Source organism: Bombus pascuorum, chromosome 7 (assembly GCF_905332965.1).
Source record: "Bombus pascuorum chromosome 7, iyBomPasc1.1, whole genome shotgun sequence".
In the NCBI taxonomy this organism is placed as follows: domain Eukaryota; kingdom Metazoa; phylum Arthropoda; class Insecta; order Hymenoptera; family Apidae; genus Bombus; species Bombus pascuorum.
Window position 1 is genome coordinate 9,658,474 of NC_083494.1, and position 20,707 is coordinate 9,679,180.

At 27.0% G+C, this 20,707-nt stretch overlaps 3 protein-coding genes and 1 long non-coding RNA gene across 10 annotated transcripts; 1 reads left to right on the forward strand and 3 right to left on the reverse strand.

The window, feature by feature from the left end:
* Positions 1 to 270: 270 nt before the first annotated feature.
* Positions 271 to 2,788, reverse strand: LOC132908923 (lysM and putative peptidoglycan-binding domain-containing protein 2). 4 transcript variants are annotated; one of them, XR_009658460.1, is made up of 5 exons: positions 2,275 to 2,763; positions 2,042 to 2,182; positions 1,847 to 1,974; positions 1,359 to 1,744; positions 271 to 1,249 (listed from the first exon to the last, which is right to left on the reverse strand). XR_009658460.1 is itself a non-coding variant. In XM_060963381.1 (5 exons), exons 2-5 carry the CDS (start codon positions 2,449 to 2,451, stop codon positions 1,504 to 1,506), a joined length of 687 nt encoding a protein of 228 aa, XP_060819364.1. In that variant the 5' UTR covers positions 2,452 to 2,561; positions 2,770 to 2,788; the 3' UTR covers positions 271 to 1,503. The 4 variants fall into 4 exon arrangements, 3 of the variants coding, with proteins under 3 accessions (XP_060819364.1, XP_060819363.1, XP_060819362.1); XM_060963381.1 differs by adding an exon at positions 2,770 to 2,788 and having other exon boundaries at positions 271 to 1,744; positions 2,275 to 2,561; XM_060963380.1 differs by having other exon boundaries at positions 271 to 1,744; positions 2,275 to 2,561; positions 2,634 to 2,763.
* Positions 2,789 to 3,332: 544 nt separating this feature from the next.
* On the reverse strand, positions 3,333 to 7,935 carry LOC132908915 (striatin). Its single transcript, XM_060963363.1, has 11 exons — positions 7,383 to 7,935; positions 6,677 to 6,780; positions 6,423 to 6,608; positions 6,129 to 6,318; positions 5,861 to 6,019; positions 5,648 to 5,768; positions 5,444 to 5,565; positions 5,115 to 5,293; positions 4,705 to 5,042; positions 4,308 to 4,619; positions 3,333 to 4,231 (listed from the first exon to the last, which is right to left on the reverse strand). Exons 1-11 carry the CDS (start codon positions 7,647 to 7,649, stop codon positions 4,062 to 4,064), a joined length of 2,148 nt encoding a protein of 715 aa, XP_060819346.1. The 5' UTR covers positions 7,650 to 7,935; the 3' UTR covers positions 3,333 to 4,061.
* A 1,150-nt stretch (positions 7,936 to 9,085) lies between these two features.
* On the reverse strand, positions 9,086 to 9,814 carry LOC132908925 (uncharacterized). The gene is made up of 2 exons (XR_009658461.1): positions 9,706 to 9,814; positions 9,086 to 9,631 (listed from the first exon to the last, which is right to left on the reverse strand). It is a non-coding gene; the product is annotated as an uncharacterized LOC132908925 (long non-coding RNA).
* Positions 9,815 to 9,882: 68 nt separating this feature from the next.
* Positions 9,883 to 19,414, forward strand: LOC132908914 (activating transcription factor 7-interacting protein 1-like). Of its 4 annotated transcripts, none has more exons than XM_060963359.1 (14): positions 9,883 to 10,032; positions 13,057 to 13,378; positions 13,454 to 15,451; positions 16,179 to 16,540; positions 16,624 to 16,884; positions 16,971 to 17,294; positions 17,368 to 17,521; positions 17,601 to 17,788; positions 17,875 to 17,949; positions 18,050 to 18,104; positions 18,171 to 18,244; positions 18,338 to 18,437; positions 18,511 to 18,680; positions 18,753 to 19,414. In XM_060963359.1, the coding sequence occupies exons 2-14, from the start codon at positions 13,114 to 13,116 to the stop codon at positions 18,846 to 18,848; spliced, it is 4,122 nt and encodes a 1,373-aa protein (XP_060819342.1). In that variant the 5' UTR covers positions 9,883 to 10,032; positions 13,057 to 13,113; the 3' UTR covers positions 18,849 to 19,414. The 4 variants fall into 4 exon arrangements, with proteins under 4 accessions (XP_060819342.1, XP_060819345.1, XP_060819343.1 ...); XM_060963362.1 differs by having other exon boundaries at positions 16,182 to 16,540; XM_060963360.1 differs by lacking the exon at positions 9,883 to 10,032 and adding an exon at positions 11,848 to 12,101.
* The last annotated feature ends 1,293 nt before the right edge of the window (positions 19,415 to 20,707 follow it).

The window sequence follows — 20,707 nt, forward strand, 5'->3', positions numbered from 1 at the left end:
TTATCGCTTGTTCATTGAATTTCAATTCTTTTGCTATACCAAGTTATAGTTGCTCTTACATAGTACATAATATATTAATATGTATAAATAATATAACAATAATAACATATAATGTATATTTGGATAGATAATGTTATTATATAACAACGAACAAAATGTTAACTAGACAATATAGACAATATTAACAGGTACCGTATTTTCTTCTGTAAAATCTTTATTAATGGAATCAACAATAAATTTATATAACTCCAAAAATAATTACAAATGATCTATATTAACGTAATCAATATAAATTTTATATTTATTAGCTTTTGTAAATGGAATAATTATTTTTATATCACTAATATTCATTTAAAAATTTTAATGATAATTTCAGAAGCAAAAATTTATCTTTTAAATTTGATGAAACCAGTTTATTAATATTTCAATATAATTCATACTAAAGTCATTTGTGCATTATATATAAACTATTCTCAAACGACGATAGTTCTTGGATTTATTAAATTTTGTAATGAAGATTGCTAATTATAAATATCATTTATTATGTAATTGTAACGAAAGATTGAGCATTCATGTTAATTTTAATAATATTTCGTATTATTTGCCCCTAAAATAATAATTAGAATATTTTCTACACAAACGAACTCTTTGTTATCCAAGCTGTATTTATTTATCTAATTTTGTATTTGTTTTGTGTTTTTAAAAACAAAATAGATTAAATAAACAAATAATATCGACAACGTTTTAAGGAAGATCAAACAATAATTTAGTAAGTGGACTTGTACTGTAAGAGAGTATAATATTTAATTATATTAATATTTTAAATTATAATTCCTATAAGAGTTCCAAGGAGAGATCGGAAAGTTTCCGGAATCGTCGCTGGGAATTGCTTTATCTGTTATTGTTATTGTCACTCCAAAAACTTTTCAATCTGCTCTCATACTTTTGTTATATAATTGAGGCCACAAAAGAGACATAATCGAATAAAATTCTATGCCCGGCAAAATTATAAACAATCTAGGAGTACATGTTATCATTCGCAATAAAATTGGATAAATTGACCTCAGGGAAATCATAAACTTAATGTCATATATAAAACATAAGATATTTTATAAAAATAACAGAAATAGTACATAATCGACTTGGATTAAAGGCACATATGGTTCACTAAGAAATATCATTTGAACTATTTTAAAAATATGCTTGGACAATACGAGAGCTAGTTGATCCATTGTTGATCGTACTCAGACTACAAGAATAGAAACGATCAATTATCTTTTATAAATGTTCCTAATATTTATAATATATGATAAAAATATCATACAAAATTTATGAAAAAAGAAATGAATACAACTTACATTAATATTGGATCAACCAATTTTAAATATGCAATAGTCTTCTACTATTTCCAGTACATCGTTTGGTATTCAATATATCTTTTGTTCAAGCTCTTTAATGACATTGTCAATATTAAACATATTACAGTCTAATAAAATTTAGCTGCTACAACTGGAATATTTCATCTTGTTGCTGCTGAAGTCTTTGTAATGATGTTTTTACTTTCCTGCCCTGAGTCATAACTACAGCAGTTGGAAAATTATGCATATCACTAGAAGATGACGGTCTTAATGGTTCTGAAGCAGGTGGTATTGTATGTGTATTTGAAGTTATAGGAAGCGAGTTACGTAATTTAGAAGATGCTCTATGTGATTGTACATAGATATCACTATCCTCAGTGCAAAATCTGAAGTGTAAGTCATTAATAAATTTATATACGAAATTTTTTGTGGTATAAATTGTAAATGTATAATTAATATTATTCATTAAATATTAGTAAATGACTTACTCACTGTTCCCCTGAGTACGTTTAACATCTCTTTTAGCATTGGCTATAGAAGAATCCATTTTAGCTAAAAAGTCATTAATTGAACTATCATCATCCATAGATAATGTTATTGATGATGGACTAGAAACCTAAAAATATATTTTATCTTATGCAATATTAAATAATATCTTACTAATAATATAAGAAGGTATATACATTTTGAACTATATTATGTTCAATTTCGTCAGTATTGTCCAATGACAATGGGCTTTCTGAATTGACAGGAATAAACAAATGTTCCCGTAAAAATAAACTATCAGAAGCCCATAATCTGTTAGCTCTTCTTATCTGTTCAGTCTAAATAAAATAAAAATACATGAAATATACTATATATTTTTAATTACCCTTTGTCAGTTATACAATAATGAAATAAGATAAAGGATACATACTGTAACTCCATATTTTAAAGCAATTCCTTGAAGGGTATCAGTTGTTGATACAGTATGTTTTAATAAATTTTCATTTCGTGTAATATGCTTAGCTGTACTACCATATTTTTTCAATGTCTTCCCAGTATCTCTTATGCACATTCGCTCTTCCATTTCCCTCGCCCCATTTCGCTCCATTCTTATTTTTTAAAATAGTACTAGCGCTTATAAAGCGCAACAACCATATCACTCTTTAATATTTATAGACAAGAAATTTGGATACACTTTAAACAACATAATCACATAACCTATACGAATATTTAACAGGATTCAGTTCACATCTTATAAACGTTTCAGTAACATAAATAAATATCACCCACTTTTTGACACAAGTAAGATATCATGTAATTTACCAAAATAATGAAATATTGTTATTAGTAGGATCTGAACTCTAATTTGCCTAACAAATTATATCTTCCAAAATATGAGTACATACAAAATCATTGAAAGACATACATTTTACTTCAATATATGTTCTTTAATAATTGTATTTTCTAAATTTATAATTTCAGCTACAATATGTAACTACAATTAGAATGTTCTCTCAGCTGATCAACGTGATAATAATTTATAGATATTCTTCAACCTGAATGATAATATATGCTTCGTTTTGATTGGACAGTCAAAGGGCGTTACACACATACACACGCGCGCAAGTCAAATTAGTACTAGCTGCTATTAATTTAAAAAAACTTCACTTAAAACAAATTATAGAGATATAAATATAATAGTACAGCGTAAAACGTTCTTGTACTTTGTATATATTGTCAACATAATATAAATAATGTAGATTATTTTATTATTAAATCTTATTACATGATACATTACACATAGATTTATACATATTAAGAAGTATAAACTACATTTTGTATGTTCATTTGTTAAATAAAAAATTATATTATTTTTATTTCGACGTTTTGATTTCATCTTATATATATATATATATATATATATATATAAATTTGTTGAAGGAAAAAAAATAATAGAAGTGGAATTAAATTTTAATAAAAACATGTTCATTATAGTACGTTACACAGTTCATCTATTTTTAAATACAATATATTACAGAGAAACACACAGTTATAATTTACTGTTATTAATATTATGTCTCTTACGTTAGAATTAACTTATTACGATTATTATTATTATTGTTGTTGTTGTTGCTTTTTTGTTGTTATTATATGCCAACCTCGATAAATACATAAGGTAGCATAAAAATCATATAATGGGAGACTAATTGATGTAGGACAACTTTATTTTCGCGTAGTATGTCTTAATCTCCAGTAGCTGTGCAACAGTAACTGTAATATTGGTAATAAATAGTTAACATAGGGATAAATATTATGCTACTGCGGCAGTGTGCTTCCTGGATCCTGGGTAAGGGGTATTTCATGATCTAATTATCAGAACTATATCAACTAATATGCTACAAGACAGACCCCTTCCGCTATCCCAATTAATATTGCTACTTAGTGAAAATTTCATCAATAAGCAGCATTTATATTTGAAATCACTGTTTTGATAAATTGTTGCGGACGAGGGTTATGTGCAAATTTTGGTTTCGTAACATGAATATCTATACGCCCAATTTAATTTCCTAAAGTGGTACTTCAAATGGTAGAGCAATATAAGTTACAACAAAATTGGAAGTGTAACACGTATAGGTAAAACTATCTAGAAAGAATGAGTACAAAATCTGTTCCACCTGATGTATGTTGATAGTAGAAATGTGTATCTTAATTTACATTTCACACATACACTTTAGCAAGAGCATCAGCCCCTGCACTTGCTATAAAAGGTCGTGAAGGATGAAATGCTACGTCTAAAATACTTTCGTCAAACTTTTTACGATGTGCTGTTATTTCTTGAACACAAGTCTTATTATCCATATTCCATAATCTTATACTGCAATCATGGCCTAAAAGTGAGAAATTAGTTATTTAATAATTCTTGATATATTGACATTTCATTTTATTTAATTTGCTATTACTTACTTCCTGAAAGTAAGTATAAACCATGAGGATCTACCGCGAGACTAGTAACTGCATCCAAATGAGCAACCATGGCATGAGCAAGGGTGGCTGATCGGTGATCATAAAATCGAATATGTCGGTCTTCGTGTGCCGCAACAACAAGTGGTAATGTAGGATGCGCTACGACGCGATTTACTCCCTTCGTTTCATTGGCCTCAAGACGAGCTACACTTTCACCAGTTTCCGTATCAAATACCACACAAGCTCTGTCATAGGCTACAACTAATTTATTTGATTCATCTCTAATGAAGTCTACCGACGTTGGTATACCATCTGTAAAAATGATAAGAAGAAAAGGATAATTCTAGACGCGACTATATAAAACATATTTTTAATAATCTATGTCCAAAAAATATACCTTGTTCAGAAACATATGTATGAAGTAATGGTGATTTGCTTTGTGGGCTCCATAGTTTTACAGTTCCATCAGCACTGATTGACAACAATTGTGATCGCAGTTGATACATGCTTAAACCCCAAACTGCATTTGTATGTCCTTTTAATGTTTGACTAAGGACACTTGGTTCATAAGAGTCATATGGATCTATATTGGCTGATGGAAGTGTCCAACAGTGAATCATACCATCTAAACCACCACTGTAGCATTGATTGCCTGTGCTACACATAGCTAAACATAACACAGGACCTGTATGTGATCTGAATGTATATAATGGTTCTACATCTAATGAAGCTGACCTGAAATGGGAGAATGAACATTTTTCAATAGTCCTTATAATAGTTCGTAATTTCAGAATGCAGGTAACCTACTTTTTAGCTGGTAAGGTTTTGTGAAGGTTCCATAATTTAAGTGTATGATCATCACTTGCAGTTATAAGAACGGGATCAGTGGGATGGAAGACAAGAGCTCGAACAGCATCAAAGTGGGATCGCAATGTATATTTTGCATTCCATGTTTTTCTTAAACTTTCCTTTGTAGTGGCTACCATCTATATATAAAATATGTTTAATTTAAATATATTCTATACTAAAAGTGAAATTAAGCTTTCACATAAATTTTATAAAAATATTAAAATTATACATATATTAACATAACATAAATATACATATATTAATATGTAACTCACAATGTAACTCACATCATATGAAGTTTCTGCTTCATTGTTTACACATAATTGCTCTAATTCACCCAATTCTAATGTCGAATCACCTTCCTCATTTAGACGTTTTTGATCTGGATGTCCACCCCTACGTATTGCATCTGTAAATTTTATTTTAATATTACTAAAATATCAATAAAATAGAAATTTGACGATAAAATTATAAGTAAAATAAATACTAACCCCATTCAGATGAATAGCGAATAGAACGTTGTGGTGATTCTTCAATTTCTGTGAGAAGATTTAGTTCATTTAATACTTCTTCAGCTTCTGCATCAACGTCTTCTGTTAAAAGCATAGGTGGCTAAAAGTTAAAATAGAAATAATGTATTAATTAATATTACTTCAATAGAATTCTATAACAATATATATAATAGGACCATATATATGTATTACTTTATTTGGTTTAGGATCCATATTAGTATCATAAGTATCATCTTCTACATCCCCTTCTTCTTCTTCCATATCCATACCTGTTTGTGCCAAAAACTCAAAGTTTGCCATCACAGCTGCTTCTGTATCAAATATCATTGCTTCTATTACAGAAGATGGTTGCTGATAATATAAAAATATGAAAGTATTAATATGTTACTGTAGAAATTTGATAAACATATAATAGTGGAATAAAAAACAAAGTGATGAAAATTCCAACAAAGTTACTTACCTCTACCTTTTTTCCTGGGACTCTACGAACACTGTTTTCTGATGCTTGTTTGTTTGATGGTTCATTGCCATTTAATGCAGGAGTATTCATATCTTCTGAGTCTGTATTATTACTTAAACCAAGTAGAGATCTTACTCTGCTAGATCGTACATCTATTATAGTATCAGTGTAACCAATCTCTTGTAAGTATCTAAAGTTACAGTTATATATACACTATTAATGATACTGTACTTAATACCTATTGTTATATGCAAATAATAATTGTAAAAATTATAAAAGTTATATTTTATTTACTGTCTTAAAATTTGGCGGCCTTGTCTCCAACTGATGTTACTAACGGATGTGAATGGAGCTTCCCCATCACCACCACCTCCGACATCAGAATTAGGACAATTACAAATACCTTCTTCATAAATAGGAGGTTTCGTATCTCCTTGTATTACCAAGTCAGTGCCATATTTTAGTTTGTGATACCTTGCTCTGTAAAAATTACAAAAGGATTGCAAATATATTCCTAATGCCGAAATTAAAAAAAAGAAATATCTCACCGTTCTTGTTTAAGTGCATATTCTAACATTTTTATTCTTCTTACTAAGTCATTCTTTAACCTTTCTTGGCCTTTTCTCTCACCTTGTAAAAAAGCTATCCTAGCCTGCAGAAAAATAATAATAAACATATTATATTTCTTTTAAATCATTCTTAAAGAATTAGTTGTGCCTCTAATGTAATTATTTTGTATTTTATACATATTATAAATATTACAATGTAGCTTTCCTTTAAAATTATCCATTTTATATTACAAAGAATTTACAAAAAAAAAAAAAAAGATATAAAAAATATAGTGTATTAACAGCGTCAGTAACTTTTATAAGAATATAACATAAATATAATATACATGCAACTAAAAATAATGTAAATACTGCATTCACTCCAATATAAGGGATATAACTATTTAAATAAAACAATTTCGTACTTCAGTGGCATGTGTATCATTTGTTACATTAAAATTTAAAGCATAATGTTACAATAAATAAAAAGAATATTGTTATAAAATATTTCTTAGTTTAAATTAAAATAACTTTAAAATTAAATATATACACAAATTGTATTGTGTTAATGTTATACATATTTAAGTTAATCTTGTTTTTACAACGTTCTGTCACATGACAGATGAAGTGACAATAAGAAAAGAGTATTTTAAAGTAAAGTATACAGAGAAATTTTGAAAATTTTCCAAAGAAATTAGGATTATACCTGGAATTCTGCTTTATCAAGCTCCCATTGCGATCTTTCAAGTTCAAAGCGAGTCCATTCATGCTGAATAAAATGTAGAATACCAGGCATAGAGTATTGTGGTCTTTCGTTCTTAGCATCGCCATTAGTACCATTGTCATTCCCTTGATGTTTATTATTTGTTAGTGGAACATTCGCACCACTAGATAATTGTCCATTATGATTTTGAGATGCAGAACTGGAGTTCTCCTCCATCGTGGAACCACAAAACTGGCTCGGTACCTTCATTTCATGACACGGCAGCCATTACAACAACTTTTCTTTCCTCTGGAGCCTAAAGAGTGCTCTCCTGTCGGATTATGTATTTCGATCGAGTATGCGAAAAGAAGTAATTAATACGCATGCGGACGTATTTAATTTCAATGTAACTAATATACTGTGTAGAAAATATTATGGTTCGTTGCTTATCTATCAAAATTTATTTAATTGTTCAACTCTTCCGAAATAGCAAACAAATATTCTCTTCTTCGCACATCTTCGGAATCGTACTTTTCTTCACCATCCTCATACAGTATATTCAGGTATATTACAACCTTATACTGACTTTCTATGAGAGAATATTACACCAATTACAATATAAATTGGTAAAGAATAAATAAGTAAAAAATAAGTATCTGTTATATTAACTACGAATTAAATAAACAAGAAAAATGTAAAATTTCATTTTTTTTTCTGCATACTATGACATCGATTTTACTACTTTATACTAAATAATAGTATTAAGACCTCAGTTGATATAAAAACATGAAAATCTAAATTTTACATAAATGATTACTTATTCTTAGTTAAAATATAATTTTACTAATAATAAAGAAATTTTTATTTAGTATAATATGTATGACATAATATATTTCTAATTTTTCTTGTAAGGCTGATTCTCAAGATTAAAAGACTATACAAACACACGGCAGTATATTTCATTATATGCTAAATGATAAGGCCGACAATGATAATCAGCTGCTAATACAGTATTATTTTATGACTAATATAAGATTTTATGTTGCAGTGTAAAAATTTGTATTTTTTTATATAATGTGATTTGAAAGAGTATTAATTACATACATTATTTTACTAGAAATTATATACTAGGAAGTAAGCTAAAGGTTATTATGCCATCAAATTATAAATATTATAACAATTTAGGATAAAATAAATTATGTAATTATAAATAAAATTGTATTTTTTCAATAAAATTGTTTAAGGAAAGTTTATCAACATAACAAATATTCTTATGAAAATGTCATTTATTTGAGAATATCTATATAAATATGAATACTACAAATACACTGATATTAATCTAATTTTTAATAGACTAAGCAAATAACATCCATAATAACACTAAATGATATGATTAGATAAACATTATTAACTATTTGTTAAATTTAATTGCATTCATATCTTATTTTTTAGTTACAATACTTTATATTACTTTATATAGTTTATCTAGTTTCAATATATGATATAACTATATCGTTCTAGTCCTTCTTGAAAAAGATTTTGTCTTCAGAAATGTATATATATGTATATACACAATTTATGTTTTTCAATATGTTTTTGTTTCCTCCTCTTATGTATGTATATAATATAAAATACAATAGAAAAATAATTTATGTAACTAACAATAATATATTTTGAAGCACATATTATGAATATAAAATGATATATTTCATTTTACTTTCATTTTTATTATATTAGCATGTACATACATAGAATTTTCTCATCACTTATACATTCATCTTCTTTCCTTTGCTTCTTTTTAACAAAGAAAAGTAATTTTTAGTATTATACATTAGTTTAGCAATATTTTGTAGCTATTTCATTAATATGACATTTATTAATCTTGGTATAAATTATAGTCAGTATAACACATGTTTGATTAAAAAATATTTAGAAAATATCACAAAAAAGATATTTGACCCTAACCCATGCTTAATAATACGCGATGTTTCTTGTACTGTTAATAACATATCTTACAAAATGGGCCAATGAAACGAGGCATATATAGTATGATTATTATGTACACTTTGAAATAACATTTAAATAATTTTTGAAAAGAAAATCTTCAAATGTTGAGAAGAAATGTTCAATCATGACTACATGATTATTATTGATTTCACATATTTGTATACATTTTTATGAATAAGGAGTATTTTGGTATCTAAGCAGAAGTTGAAGTACACTTTTGTGTACTTCAGCAAATATCATAAGTTCTGAAGTTTTATACTATAGCGCATGCGTTACTAAAATCTGAGATGCAAACTATCGTATCTCTTTGTGTACTTACGTCGATAGTTTTGTATATTTCTTTTCACGAAATTGGTAGTCTGTGACCTTTTAATTTTATGTATTTTTTAAAAGTAATCAATTCGAAAACCTACTGGGTTCAACTTCATCTTTAATCGTACCCAAAAACATTGAGTATGTTAACGGTTACGAATAAAAGTGGCAACATTGCCTGTCGCTTGTTTAGGTTGCGGTGTTGCAGATACTTCATGAACGAGTATCACAGTGTGTATCTTCGTTTCTGACATTTATCGTAAATATAACGTATTTTTATAAGACAAAGAGCATGTTTAACATTGGTTGAAGACTGGCTGCATTACAACATAACGTAAGTTCACTTACATACACAATTACATGTCGCCATTCAGGAGTGGGTCACTTCAGATTTTTTGATCTAAATTATTACACGATCCGAATAATAATATGTATTTATTTAAAATTCAAAAAAAATTAAAATTTTTAAAATTTTATAGTAAACGTTTTGAAAGGGAAATAAATTATTTAATGTTTAGTTAAATTTTCAAAATTAAAAGGATTTTTTAATTAATTTGTTATATATGTATGTATTTCGTTTGTATAATAATGAGCATTTGAGATAATAAAACCTTATTTTGAACTGTTTATAATGCACTTAAGAATGTGGGCCTCAAGTCCCAAACGTAATGATTGAATCTATTGTAGACATCAAACTATATACATATAAATAGCTGCCATTTTATAGAGCATAGATACGCCATTTTGTGGTTTCGTCGTACAAAATGAAAGTTGATAAATTGATATTTTTAGTATCCGAATTGTAAAATTTTTGGTCTGGATGTGTTTTTCCGGAGATATTTTGAATCGCCAAAGCCAAATATGAAGGTCATTTCTCACGGAAATAAACAGTTTTCAAAAATTGTTCTTATAAACATTTAAACAACAAAGATCTTATCTTTAGAAATCCGCGTAAACGACCGTGAGGCCGGAAAATAAAAAGTAATCTAAACTTAATCCAATACTTACGATTCAGATACATACAGAGTAAGCCATATAGTAGGTTAAGAGTATCAAATTTTAAAAAGGTTTCGTTAAAATCTACGAGGACGTTATACATGAATAGATTGACCAAAAGTTATGTCTTATTTCTGTAAAAAACAACCCATATTTTCGGCTTCAACGACTTTAAAAACTTCTACAAATGTCATTCTAACCGAACATATTGCAATTTGGATACCATAATAGAGCCTACTTTATATTGAATTATAACATGTTCAAATTATAAAATGGAATAATTATTTTTAATACGAAGATAAAATAAAATGACTTTATTGATGCAATGTTATAAAATATTTTTTATTACAAAATTGTATATTCTATGATATTAGTATAATAACTATTAACCTATAAATTTGTACAATACGTTTTATCGTATTACTATTGCATCTTTTATAAGATAGTATAAATCTGAAACAGGATGAGTAATGGAATTTTTCTTTTTAAAAATATCTAATAAATCTTTAATAAAAACTTCATTGCTTTTAATAATGATCTATTGAAAGTTCAGATTATGAGTATAAAAATACTGGATCTATGTAGGCCCGATCTTTATAATGAGTTGTGAAAGTATAATACTTCTCCCACTTAATAAATTCAACATTGTATTACCAGTACGACGAATGTTGATCTCATCAGCGAGTTGAAAAAGAAATCAGTGGGATTATTTATACTAAACTATATATCTAAACTAAAAATGTTTGCAAATTGTGAAACAATGCTCACAGGTAGTATTTTAGTGTACAAACGTTTTAATAGCAGTATTTTTTTAGTATACTTTATATTGGAAAATATGTTTATATAAAAGTATTCAAACATGTACATTTGTACACTTACATTAATGTATTAAATTTGATGAAATTTTGATAAAATTTGCATAAATATTGCTACTATCGCGAAACATTAAGTATTGTTAAGTGGTGCATAAGTAAGAAGAGAGTGGGGGTATCATGAGTACGAATTTCTTAAATATTTCAGATTGTTCAGTATTAATTCAAGAATAAGATAATTGGTATAATTTTACATGTTATGTAAATATATATTTTTATTATAAAATTTTTATTTCCATTACTTATCAAGAATTAATTTATCGGTAGTGAAATGTGACGCCATATTGCTAAACTTCGTGTGCAGTCGTTGAATTTCGTTTGGACACATGTCGGGACCTATGTTCGGCAGTATTCGTTCAATAGAGAAGCTTGTCAAGAAGCCCGCCTTTCTGAATATACATTTTTCGTAGATTAAATCATAATTATTTTAATATATTATCATTTTGTATTAACTGCAGCTATTTGTGTTGTGCATTTGTATTTGATTTTATAAACAAACAGTATTATTGACTTGAATCTCCTAAAGTTTTAAAACGTTAGTGAAACAAATACAAACTGATTTAGTCTATTATGTTAAACCATTTTTTTTAGTACATTATTGATATAAAGTAAAAAATTACATTCAATTATTTAAAAATAACAATCCTATTGTTATTGTCTGCGACAATAAGGTATATTTGTTATTTGAAACACAATGACGAGTATTAGTAATGTAGTATGTATTTCCAATCCGCCATTTTTGTTAATTGAGTACTCATGGGCCAGGGATGGTATATGTTAGCGCGCATCGAAGGGCCCACATTTTATTATCTGTAATACTTGTATGAAAGTTTAAATTCTTTATGTACTTTTACATGATATCTTTACTACTAATATTAGTCATCAATTTCTTGTACGTATTGCACGCTTAATGATATTATAGCACCAGACGGAAAACATTGATTCACAGAAAATAAGGACTTATGGTTCATATAGGTTTAATACATTTGTAATTAATTATTATCGCGAAAATGTTAAATTAAAAATTAAATCTGTTTAAGATATATAGTATCCAAACTGTAATGTTCTGTTATTTAATTATGAAATATGAAATAAACTTTATTTTTGGTTTTGATTGAACTTTATTTCAATTTCAAAAAATTATAGTTTATAATACTGAAGGTTCTATTATTAATTTTTTATCATATTTACCGATTGTAAAATTAAAATAGTAAAAAATTGGTAAAAATTAAAATTATTAACAATACATATTAAGTGATAAGAACTATTATATATTGCTTTATTATGAATTTGCAATAAATTATCACTTCAAATTGATTAAAAAGGTCAAGTTAAGTCAAGTTAGAGGTACAAAAATATCTATGAGATATGTTGTATATGTATATAACCAAGTATACTGATGTATATAAGTATATAAAGTTAATATATGATATTTTAAAATAAAGTTATTCGAAGAAAAGAAATCACAAGTTAAAAATTATTAATTACAGGTTAAAAATTATTACATGAGTAGCTTGTGACATTGTCTTAGATACTATATATTTTCTATGATGGAAGCTTTAAGAAGTGATATATTACATACTCCTGACTCTATACATTCTTTGTCTTGTATTAACACACATAATATTGATGAACTATCAAAAGAAAAAGAAGAGGAGTTGTTATATAGTACAGGTGATGATGGTGATGAAGAAGATGCTCTTTCAGATGATAGTATGCGTTTAAGACTCTCTGATGATGAAATTGAGACAGAAGATATTTTAACACCTGTTTTAGATAATCAAGAAAACACATTAAAAACTAATGAAATTGGTAATCATTATACATTACACTAATTGTAATATTATGATCTGAAAAATTTAAACGACTGTTTTATTTAAATTATAGAAATGACATCTACAAGAACTGAAGATATGGAAATTTCTTCTATCCCAGAAAAAGGTATAATGAATACAAAAGCAGATATAAAGAAGAGGAAACACAATTCAGATAACGATTCGGATGAAAAAATACTAATTGATTATGAAAAAATTGTTAAGAAAGGTGAAAGTGAACTGATGAGAAGATCACGAACAGCTAATGTTTCACGTCAATGGCAAAATTATGGATCACAATATAAGTATCCTAGAAATCCCAATAGTCGTTCTTTTCATTGGATTAATCAAAGATTTCGTCATTCAACACCTAGAGGACGTTATAGACTTCAATATAACTGTAATACAAGATTTTATAATAGATTTGGTCCTTCTGAACGAGGAAGAGGCAATGGAATATTTCATTCATCTAGATTGATTTATGGCCTTAGGCGTCAAAAGAAAGGCTTTAGTTCTAATACAATGCACATGCAAAATAGTTTAACAGAATCTAATGTAAGTCTTATATCTCCATCAAATAAAAACATATCTGAAGAAGTAAATGATAATATTGAAGCTATAAAACTTGATAATGACGCAACAATAAATGGAGATAGTATATTACGTAGCAAATCTTTAATTAATAGCGATAAAAATGACCATTCAAATGAATCATTTAGTGGAAAAGTTGAAAATACTCCTATTAAAAATATTAGAAAAAAAAATTCTGTTAATACTGATTCTGTCAATAATTCATTAGAACTAAAACACGACTTGGAAGAAAATACAAAAATAAAAGTATCTAATGATCTTGAATGTAAAAATATTACAATCCATACTTTGGATGAGAATTCTAGTGAAAGTTCTCTAAATTCTGAAACTGATTCTCATAATGATGATAATAGTAAGCAAAAAGACGAAATAAGTAAAAACAATATGAATAATGCAAATATTGATATTAACGATTTTTGTAATTCTAATAATTTCAAAGTGGAAGCATTGAATATAGACATAAAATGTAAATCTGGTAAAGATGAAACTATAAAATATACTGAAGGAAAAAATAATCAAGAACAATACAAAAGTATAAATAATGAGGAACAAGATGAAATAACTAAAATAACTGATAGAAAATGTAAATCTGATAAAGATGAAGCTATAAAATATACTGAAGAAAAAATTAATCAAGAACAATATAAAAGTATAAATAATGAAGAGCAAAATAAAATAATTAAAATAACTGATACAAATGAAAATACAGAAATTAAAGAAGTCTATAAATTAGAAGAAAAAGATCTTAATAGAAATAGGGAATTAACAGAACTCAGTCAAGAGATAGAACTATCTGGAAACAATTGTAAGACTACTGTTTTAAATTCCGTAGAAGAAAAGGAAATAGTAAATAATGATATAATACTAAATGGAAAAGTAACAAATTATAAGACAGATGAAATTCTTAGGGATAAAAAAAAGAAAATTTCTTCTGAAGATATGAAATCAAACAAAGATTATGAAAACAGTGAGTTTAAATCAACAACTGTATTAAATAATGTAACTAGCAACAAACATGGTAATGTGCCAGAAAAAACAGTTATTAAGAGTGTAAAATGTGATAATCAATTAAAAAGTAGTGATAATAGTACAAATTCTATTGTAATTAATAAATCCAATGCTTCTGAAAATGAATTAACTCGTATTATAATTAATCTTTGGGAACAAAATGTGGATGTTACTGAAAAAACTATAAAAACTACAGAAAATGAAAACTCAATAATAAGTTCTGCAAGTAAAAAAAATTTAAGCGAATACATTGAATCGATGTTGGATAAAAATAGTTCACCTAGTGTAGAACTAGAACCTAGTGTAATCACAGAAAATAATTCATTAGATTTTGTTACTAATACAAAAAATAATAGTGATGATAGTGATAAAAGAACTGTTGAAGTTCCTGTGACTACTCAAAAAAGGAAAAGGCGATCAAAAAGAGAGATTGTTGTAGTAGAGCAAATGAATTGTGCAGAGGAAAAACAAGGTAGGATGTATATTGAATAAATGGAATACACATTGGTTTAAAAATGAAAAGATATCACTTTTCCTCTATAAAAGTATGTTCTTCCACATACAACTTGAGTCAATAAGAACTAACATCTAAGATAACTGGCTATATATTGGCTGTATTAAAAAATGTTTGAAGTGAAATGTATTATATTTAAGGAGCCTGAGAAAATGAGTACATTTTGATTTCTTAATAGCTTATAATTTTTGAGATATTACACTAACATAGAGTTTTTTTATTAGTCACCATATATTTTTTATAATCGATGCAGTTGGACATTCTATACAAAAAAGAATCCAGCTATTTATACCGAAAAACCATTAGTTTGGAAGATATAACTTTAATTCGTTAAATCTAATATATGAAAGACAGGGAAAGATGTGAAGCAGTATTCTTGTATTTATGTTCTTTGACTTTCTTAGTTCGTTCCTATTGAATTACCTTGTATATGTATTGCATTTTTATGAGTATAAAATATTTAATATATCTTTAAAGAAGAGTTAAAAAATTATAAAATTATTAAGCATTATCTTTTTTGTTCACACTTTCGTTGTTTTAAAAATAAATTATATTTTTGAAAATATTGTAATTTGTAAACTAAAGATATATGTTTAATAATCGAAAAGAGTTAAACAATTTGGTTATATTTATTTTTTATTTCTTAGTTCTGTAAATTACTAAGTTTTTATTACAATATTTGTAGCAGTGAGGGAAAGTGGAAGACGGAAGAGACGAACAGCTAAAAATGCAGAAGAGATTATAAGAACAAAATTCCTCCATAGTGATGTAGAATCTAGTGATGATTCAGAAAAGTTCGTGGCTATAAATTTTAAAATGAATCAAGATGCACGTCCTTCATCGCCACCTTCATTAAAAAGGACTTGTTCTGATACTGATACTCCTGTCATGAATGGTAGTGTTAAGAAAATTAAAATAAATTTTGAAGAACGATGTAATGAATTAAAAACACAAGAAAATAATTCTGGCAACATTAAAAACCTTAACTATATTCATAAATTTTTCCGAAGAGACTTGAATGAAAAACTGCCAAAATTAAAACAGGAAGTATGTCAAAAATATAAAATTTTAAATTAATTATTTTAATAATAAAAGTTTTATTATATTTCAATGATGATAATTTCTTTAAGGAATTAGAAGAACTTCTGATACAAAAAATTGTTGAAACGATTACTATGCGCGATGAAATTGGTAAACTAAGAGAACAAGCACGTATATCAGAAAAAAATCAAGAAGTAACACGTGCAAAATGTCAACAATTAGCTAAACAAATTAAAGATTTTGAAATGGTATTAAACCGCAATGCGGCAGATCGGCGCGCGAACAACGATAAATTCAATCCACCAATTAAGATCAATAGATCTGTTGGATTACAAGTTAATTTTGTAACGGTATATATGAACCATTTTGCGAAGTTATATATGATTTTATAATATTTTATTTTAATTTTATTTTATTGTAATATATGTTTATATAGGATCATGTAATGCAAAATTTAAGGCAATTACAACAGAATTCTAATATGAAGTCTCTACATGTTTCAAGTAGTAATAATGCATCAAATACTTCTGTTAATGAAACAAATAATGCAACCAGTCCAAGGAGAGGAATTAAAACAAGATCACCTAGGAAAACTGAGCCAATAACTGGACAAACCTCTGTGGTGGCACAAAGTCATACTCAATCTCCAAACATTATGACTACTATCACTCCTGCAGCTCTGGTTGTTGCTAAACCCCTAGATTCACAACACCCTCTGACATTATCAAATCAGTCTAATGTTCAACAAATTATATCAAATGTAAGTACTTCATTCAAATTTTCTTATTTTTATTACAAATCTAATGACAAAAAATTATTATTGGTTTCTGTAGCAACAGATACAACCACAACAATCACAGCAAGCTATAATTTTAAATGGAAAATTTCCAAATCAGATAAATCGTCAAGGATCCACTACAACAAACGTCACAAAATCTCGTGCAAACGATCTTATTGATCTTACGGATGAAGAAGAGAAAAGTAAAGGTATTAAATTTCATAATTTTCTTATATATTTTTGTATTAAATGAATAAAAGCATATTAAGGAACTTTGGTAATTTATAGCTACTACTGGTGTGCCAGTTGTAACAACTACAGTAACTGATCAACAAGTAAATTTAACACAAAAAACACAACAACCTTGCTTCCAAAGGGTAATTCAGACTATTCCTGGGAATGTAGCCATAACAAGTCAACCGCCTAGTATAAGGGTAGTACAACCTGCTAGTCAGCCAACACCTACTGCTTTAGTGGTAAGTGTATAGTAAGATATGCATATATTATTCATTTCATCTATTATGTATATAATTTTATTATATGTTTACATACTTTTTTATAGAATAATATGAATGCGCCTCGATTAGCATATGTGATGCCAACAAGGCAATTATTAATAACACCAAATTCCAGTCCGGTAAAATGAATATTTTCTGCCATATTTTTACTAAAATGAAGTTGAAAAATAAGGCTTTGTAGTTAGTTTACAATTATATAATAAACATTTTTAATCATAGATACGGCCTGTGACTTCGTGTAGAGCTTCATTTCCAACTTTAACGTATAAAACGGGTAAGTAGTTTCGGTTTAAATCATCAATATAAATAATATATAGATATAATAGAATCTTATTTATAGGAATATCAACTATTGCAAATGGAACGGTTCGATTTTTGACGACTCCAGCTACTTCTAATGTACAGTTAAATAAGGTATACTTTGAATTAACTGTTTTGTTTTAATAATACAGTTATCTATGTCTATTTATGTTTATGCTTGTATGTTTATAACTATATTTGTTTCAGCATCCAGCGCCCTTACCAGATACGCGTAATTATGCTGTAAATCCTCTTTGGAAACTTTCACCACCAGCTCCATCATTAAAAATTTCTAAAGTTGCACATGGTACGTTACAACTTGCAAATTTATACTTATTGAAAATGTTAATAGAATATAAAAATTTATTATTATTATCTAGGAATAGTATTATCTTGGAATATGAATTTGTCGGACAAGTATGCAGATATTGTTAGTTACCAGTTGTATGCGTACCAGGAAATTGCTGGTGTTCCTCCTAACACGACATTGTGGAAGAAAGTTGGCGATGTTCGAGCTTTACCACTACCTATGGCGTGCACACTTACGCAAGTAATTTGAACAGATTGTGTCTAAAAACTAGAGTATATTCCATAGATATTTGTAATGTCTTCCTTTTTGCAGTTTTCTGAAGGAAATAATTATCACTTCGCAGTTCGAGCAGTTGATATACATTCCCGAAAAGGACAGTATAGTATACCTGGAAACATTTCTTTATAAAGTATATGATAAATTTTGAATTATTCTATCAATATTATTTTTACGCACAGTTATAACAATTCATGACTCATGTAACAACAAATTCCGTACAGTCCTTTGCGTTATCGTTCAATTTATTACATTTATTACATGTAAAATATATTTAATTCAATTACAGAAGTGTTTATTATGATCAAATATGATGTATAGATTACATTACAAACGAATTTGTTGTATAGTAGTAAATATCCATTTAATCATAAGTAATTCATACAATCCTTGGTACTATGATACAATTGTAGCTAACGTATTTTTATCCATTATTTTTTATATACCTTTTAATTTATAAAATCAAAAAATACAAATCTTAATTTTGACAATATACATATAGTTTACATCCTTATGTCTTTGCTCACAAAATTGGAGTGTGAAGGCTCCATGCAATTTCGTGCCATGTTTCATGAAGTATTATCATTTGATAGTGTGGAATAAGCAATTATTAAACATTTTAGATTCCGTATTTTGAACTTTAAGTAATAATATAGCATCTAGACAAAAACAGGAAAAAATATTCTAGTCAAAAAGAATTTTTGTACTATTTCAATATTTACCTTTCATAAAGACTGCTACAGTTAAAAACTATATATTTGTTGCATAAATCTGCTATCAATATTATTATTCATTGAAAGTGTTCATAAATATTGCTTCCCCGTGTTTTATACATAAAATACCATTTATTTTTTCTTCCTAAATTTACTTTATTTTTATTGTTACTTATTGTAATTGAATCTCACTAATATATGATTTGCTCAATTTTGATACAATTGTAATAAATTCTAAATGTTAAATGATAAAATACTCCATAGATTTTAACATAAGACAAACTATGCAAATCACTTCATATTACGTATGTAAATATTGTTTATATGTTCTGACTGTTAATATTTGTATTGAAAATATAATGATCTAGAGTATAATTATCTAATATCATATTTTTAAGTTTTATTTTCATTTTTGTGTCAAAAATGTATAATAAAATGACTGCTCATTTTTTATAAGAGTTTATAATAAAAACAATTCCTAATTGTTATACAATTTTAAATAAAACGTTTGTTTTTTTAAAGAAATGAACCAATACATATAAAAAAACAGAATTTTTTGCTAATTCTTTTATGCAATACGAATGTGAGAGATTTCCCTAATATTTATTTATCACAATTTTAGCATAACTTACAAAAGTTTCTTAATCAACAATAGAAAAAAGTCAAATATAGGAACGGTAGGAAATATACTGCCCCTATTACTAATGTAATTTTAAATTAAATTTCGCGCATTTTTGGTAACAGATATGTTAAATTCTGTGATTGTTAGTTTACATAGGTAAGTATCTGTATGATATTTTTATTACAAATTTCTTGCTAATTGTATTATAATTAATTAATTAATAATTAATTTAGAAATAACAATTGGTACAAATCTTCAATTTTATTATACACAAGTGATGTTCAAAATTTAGTTATCACTTAAATAAAAATTCTATAGTTCAAAGATGTAGTTTGTAAAAATAATGTCAGTTACAATTTTTTCTATATCTAAAGATTTACAGGATAAAATAAAGATCTTACATTATAAAAGTGAACAAAATTTCACGTAGATATATAGAAATATATTAGATTTATAGTAAAAATTATTGTAAAGAGAAAAATATAATTGATATACGTTTTAACAAGATGTCATTTACCCTTATCATCAACCAACACTTAAAACCATTTCGAAATTTCTTGAAACTGCACCACGACTCCATATAAAAAATTTACTAGTATTTGGAATCATGCTTTACTAAAATTCTAAACTTTCACTGTATACTAAACTATCTTCTA

Coding starts and splice junctions, on each gene's coding strand:
- LOC132908915 (XM_060963363.1), bottom strand. CDS start 7,649: ATGAAGGTACCGAGCCAGTTTTGTGGTTCCACGATGGAGGAGAACTCC. Junction 5,769..5,860: donor TGGATCCTAAACCAAATAAA/GTAATACATATA, acceptor TTTAACTTTTAG/CCACCTATGCTTTTAACAGA. Junction 4,620..4,704: donor TACATATGTTTCTGAACAAG/GTATATTTTTTG, acceptor TCATTTTTACAG/ATGGTATACCAACGTCGGTA.
- LOC132908923 (XM_060963381.1), bottom strand. CDS start 2,451: ATGGAGCGAAATGGGGCGAGGGAAATGGAAGAGCGAATGTGCATAAGA. Junction 1,975..2,041: donor AACATAATATAGTTCAAAAT/GTATATACCTTC, acceptor ATATATTTTTAG/GTTTCTAGTCCATCATCAAT. Junction 1,745..1,846: donor CGTACTCAGGGGAACAGTGA/GTAAGTCATTTA, acceptor CTTACACTTCAG/ATTTTGCACTGAGGATAGTG.
- LOC132908914 (XM_060963359.1), top strand. CDS start 13,114: ATGATGGAAGCTTTAAGAAGTGATATATTACATACTCCTGACTCTATA. Junction 13,379..13,453: donor ATTAAAAACTAATGAAATTG/GTAATCATTATA, acceptor TTTAAATTATAG/AAATGACATCTACAAGAACT. Junction 17,789..17,874: donor CAACACCTACTGCTTTAGTG/GTAAGTGTATAG, acceptor ACTTTTTTATAG/AATAATATGAATGCGCCTCG.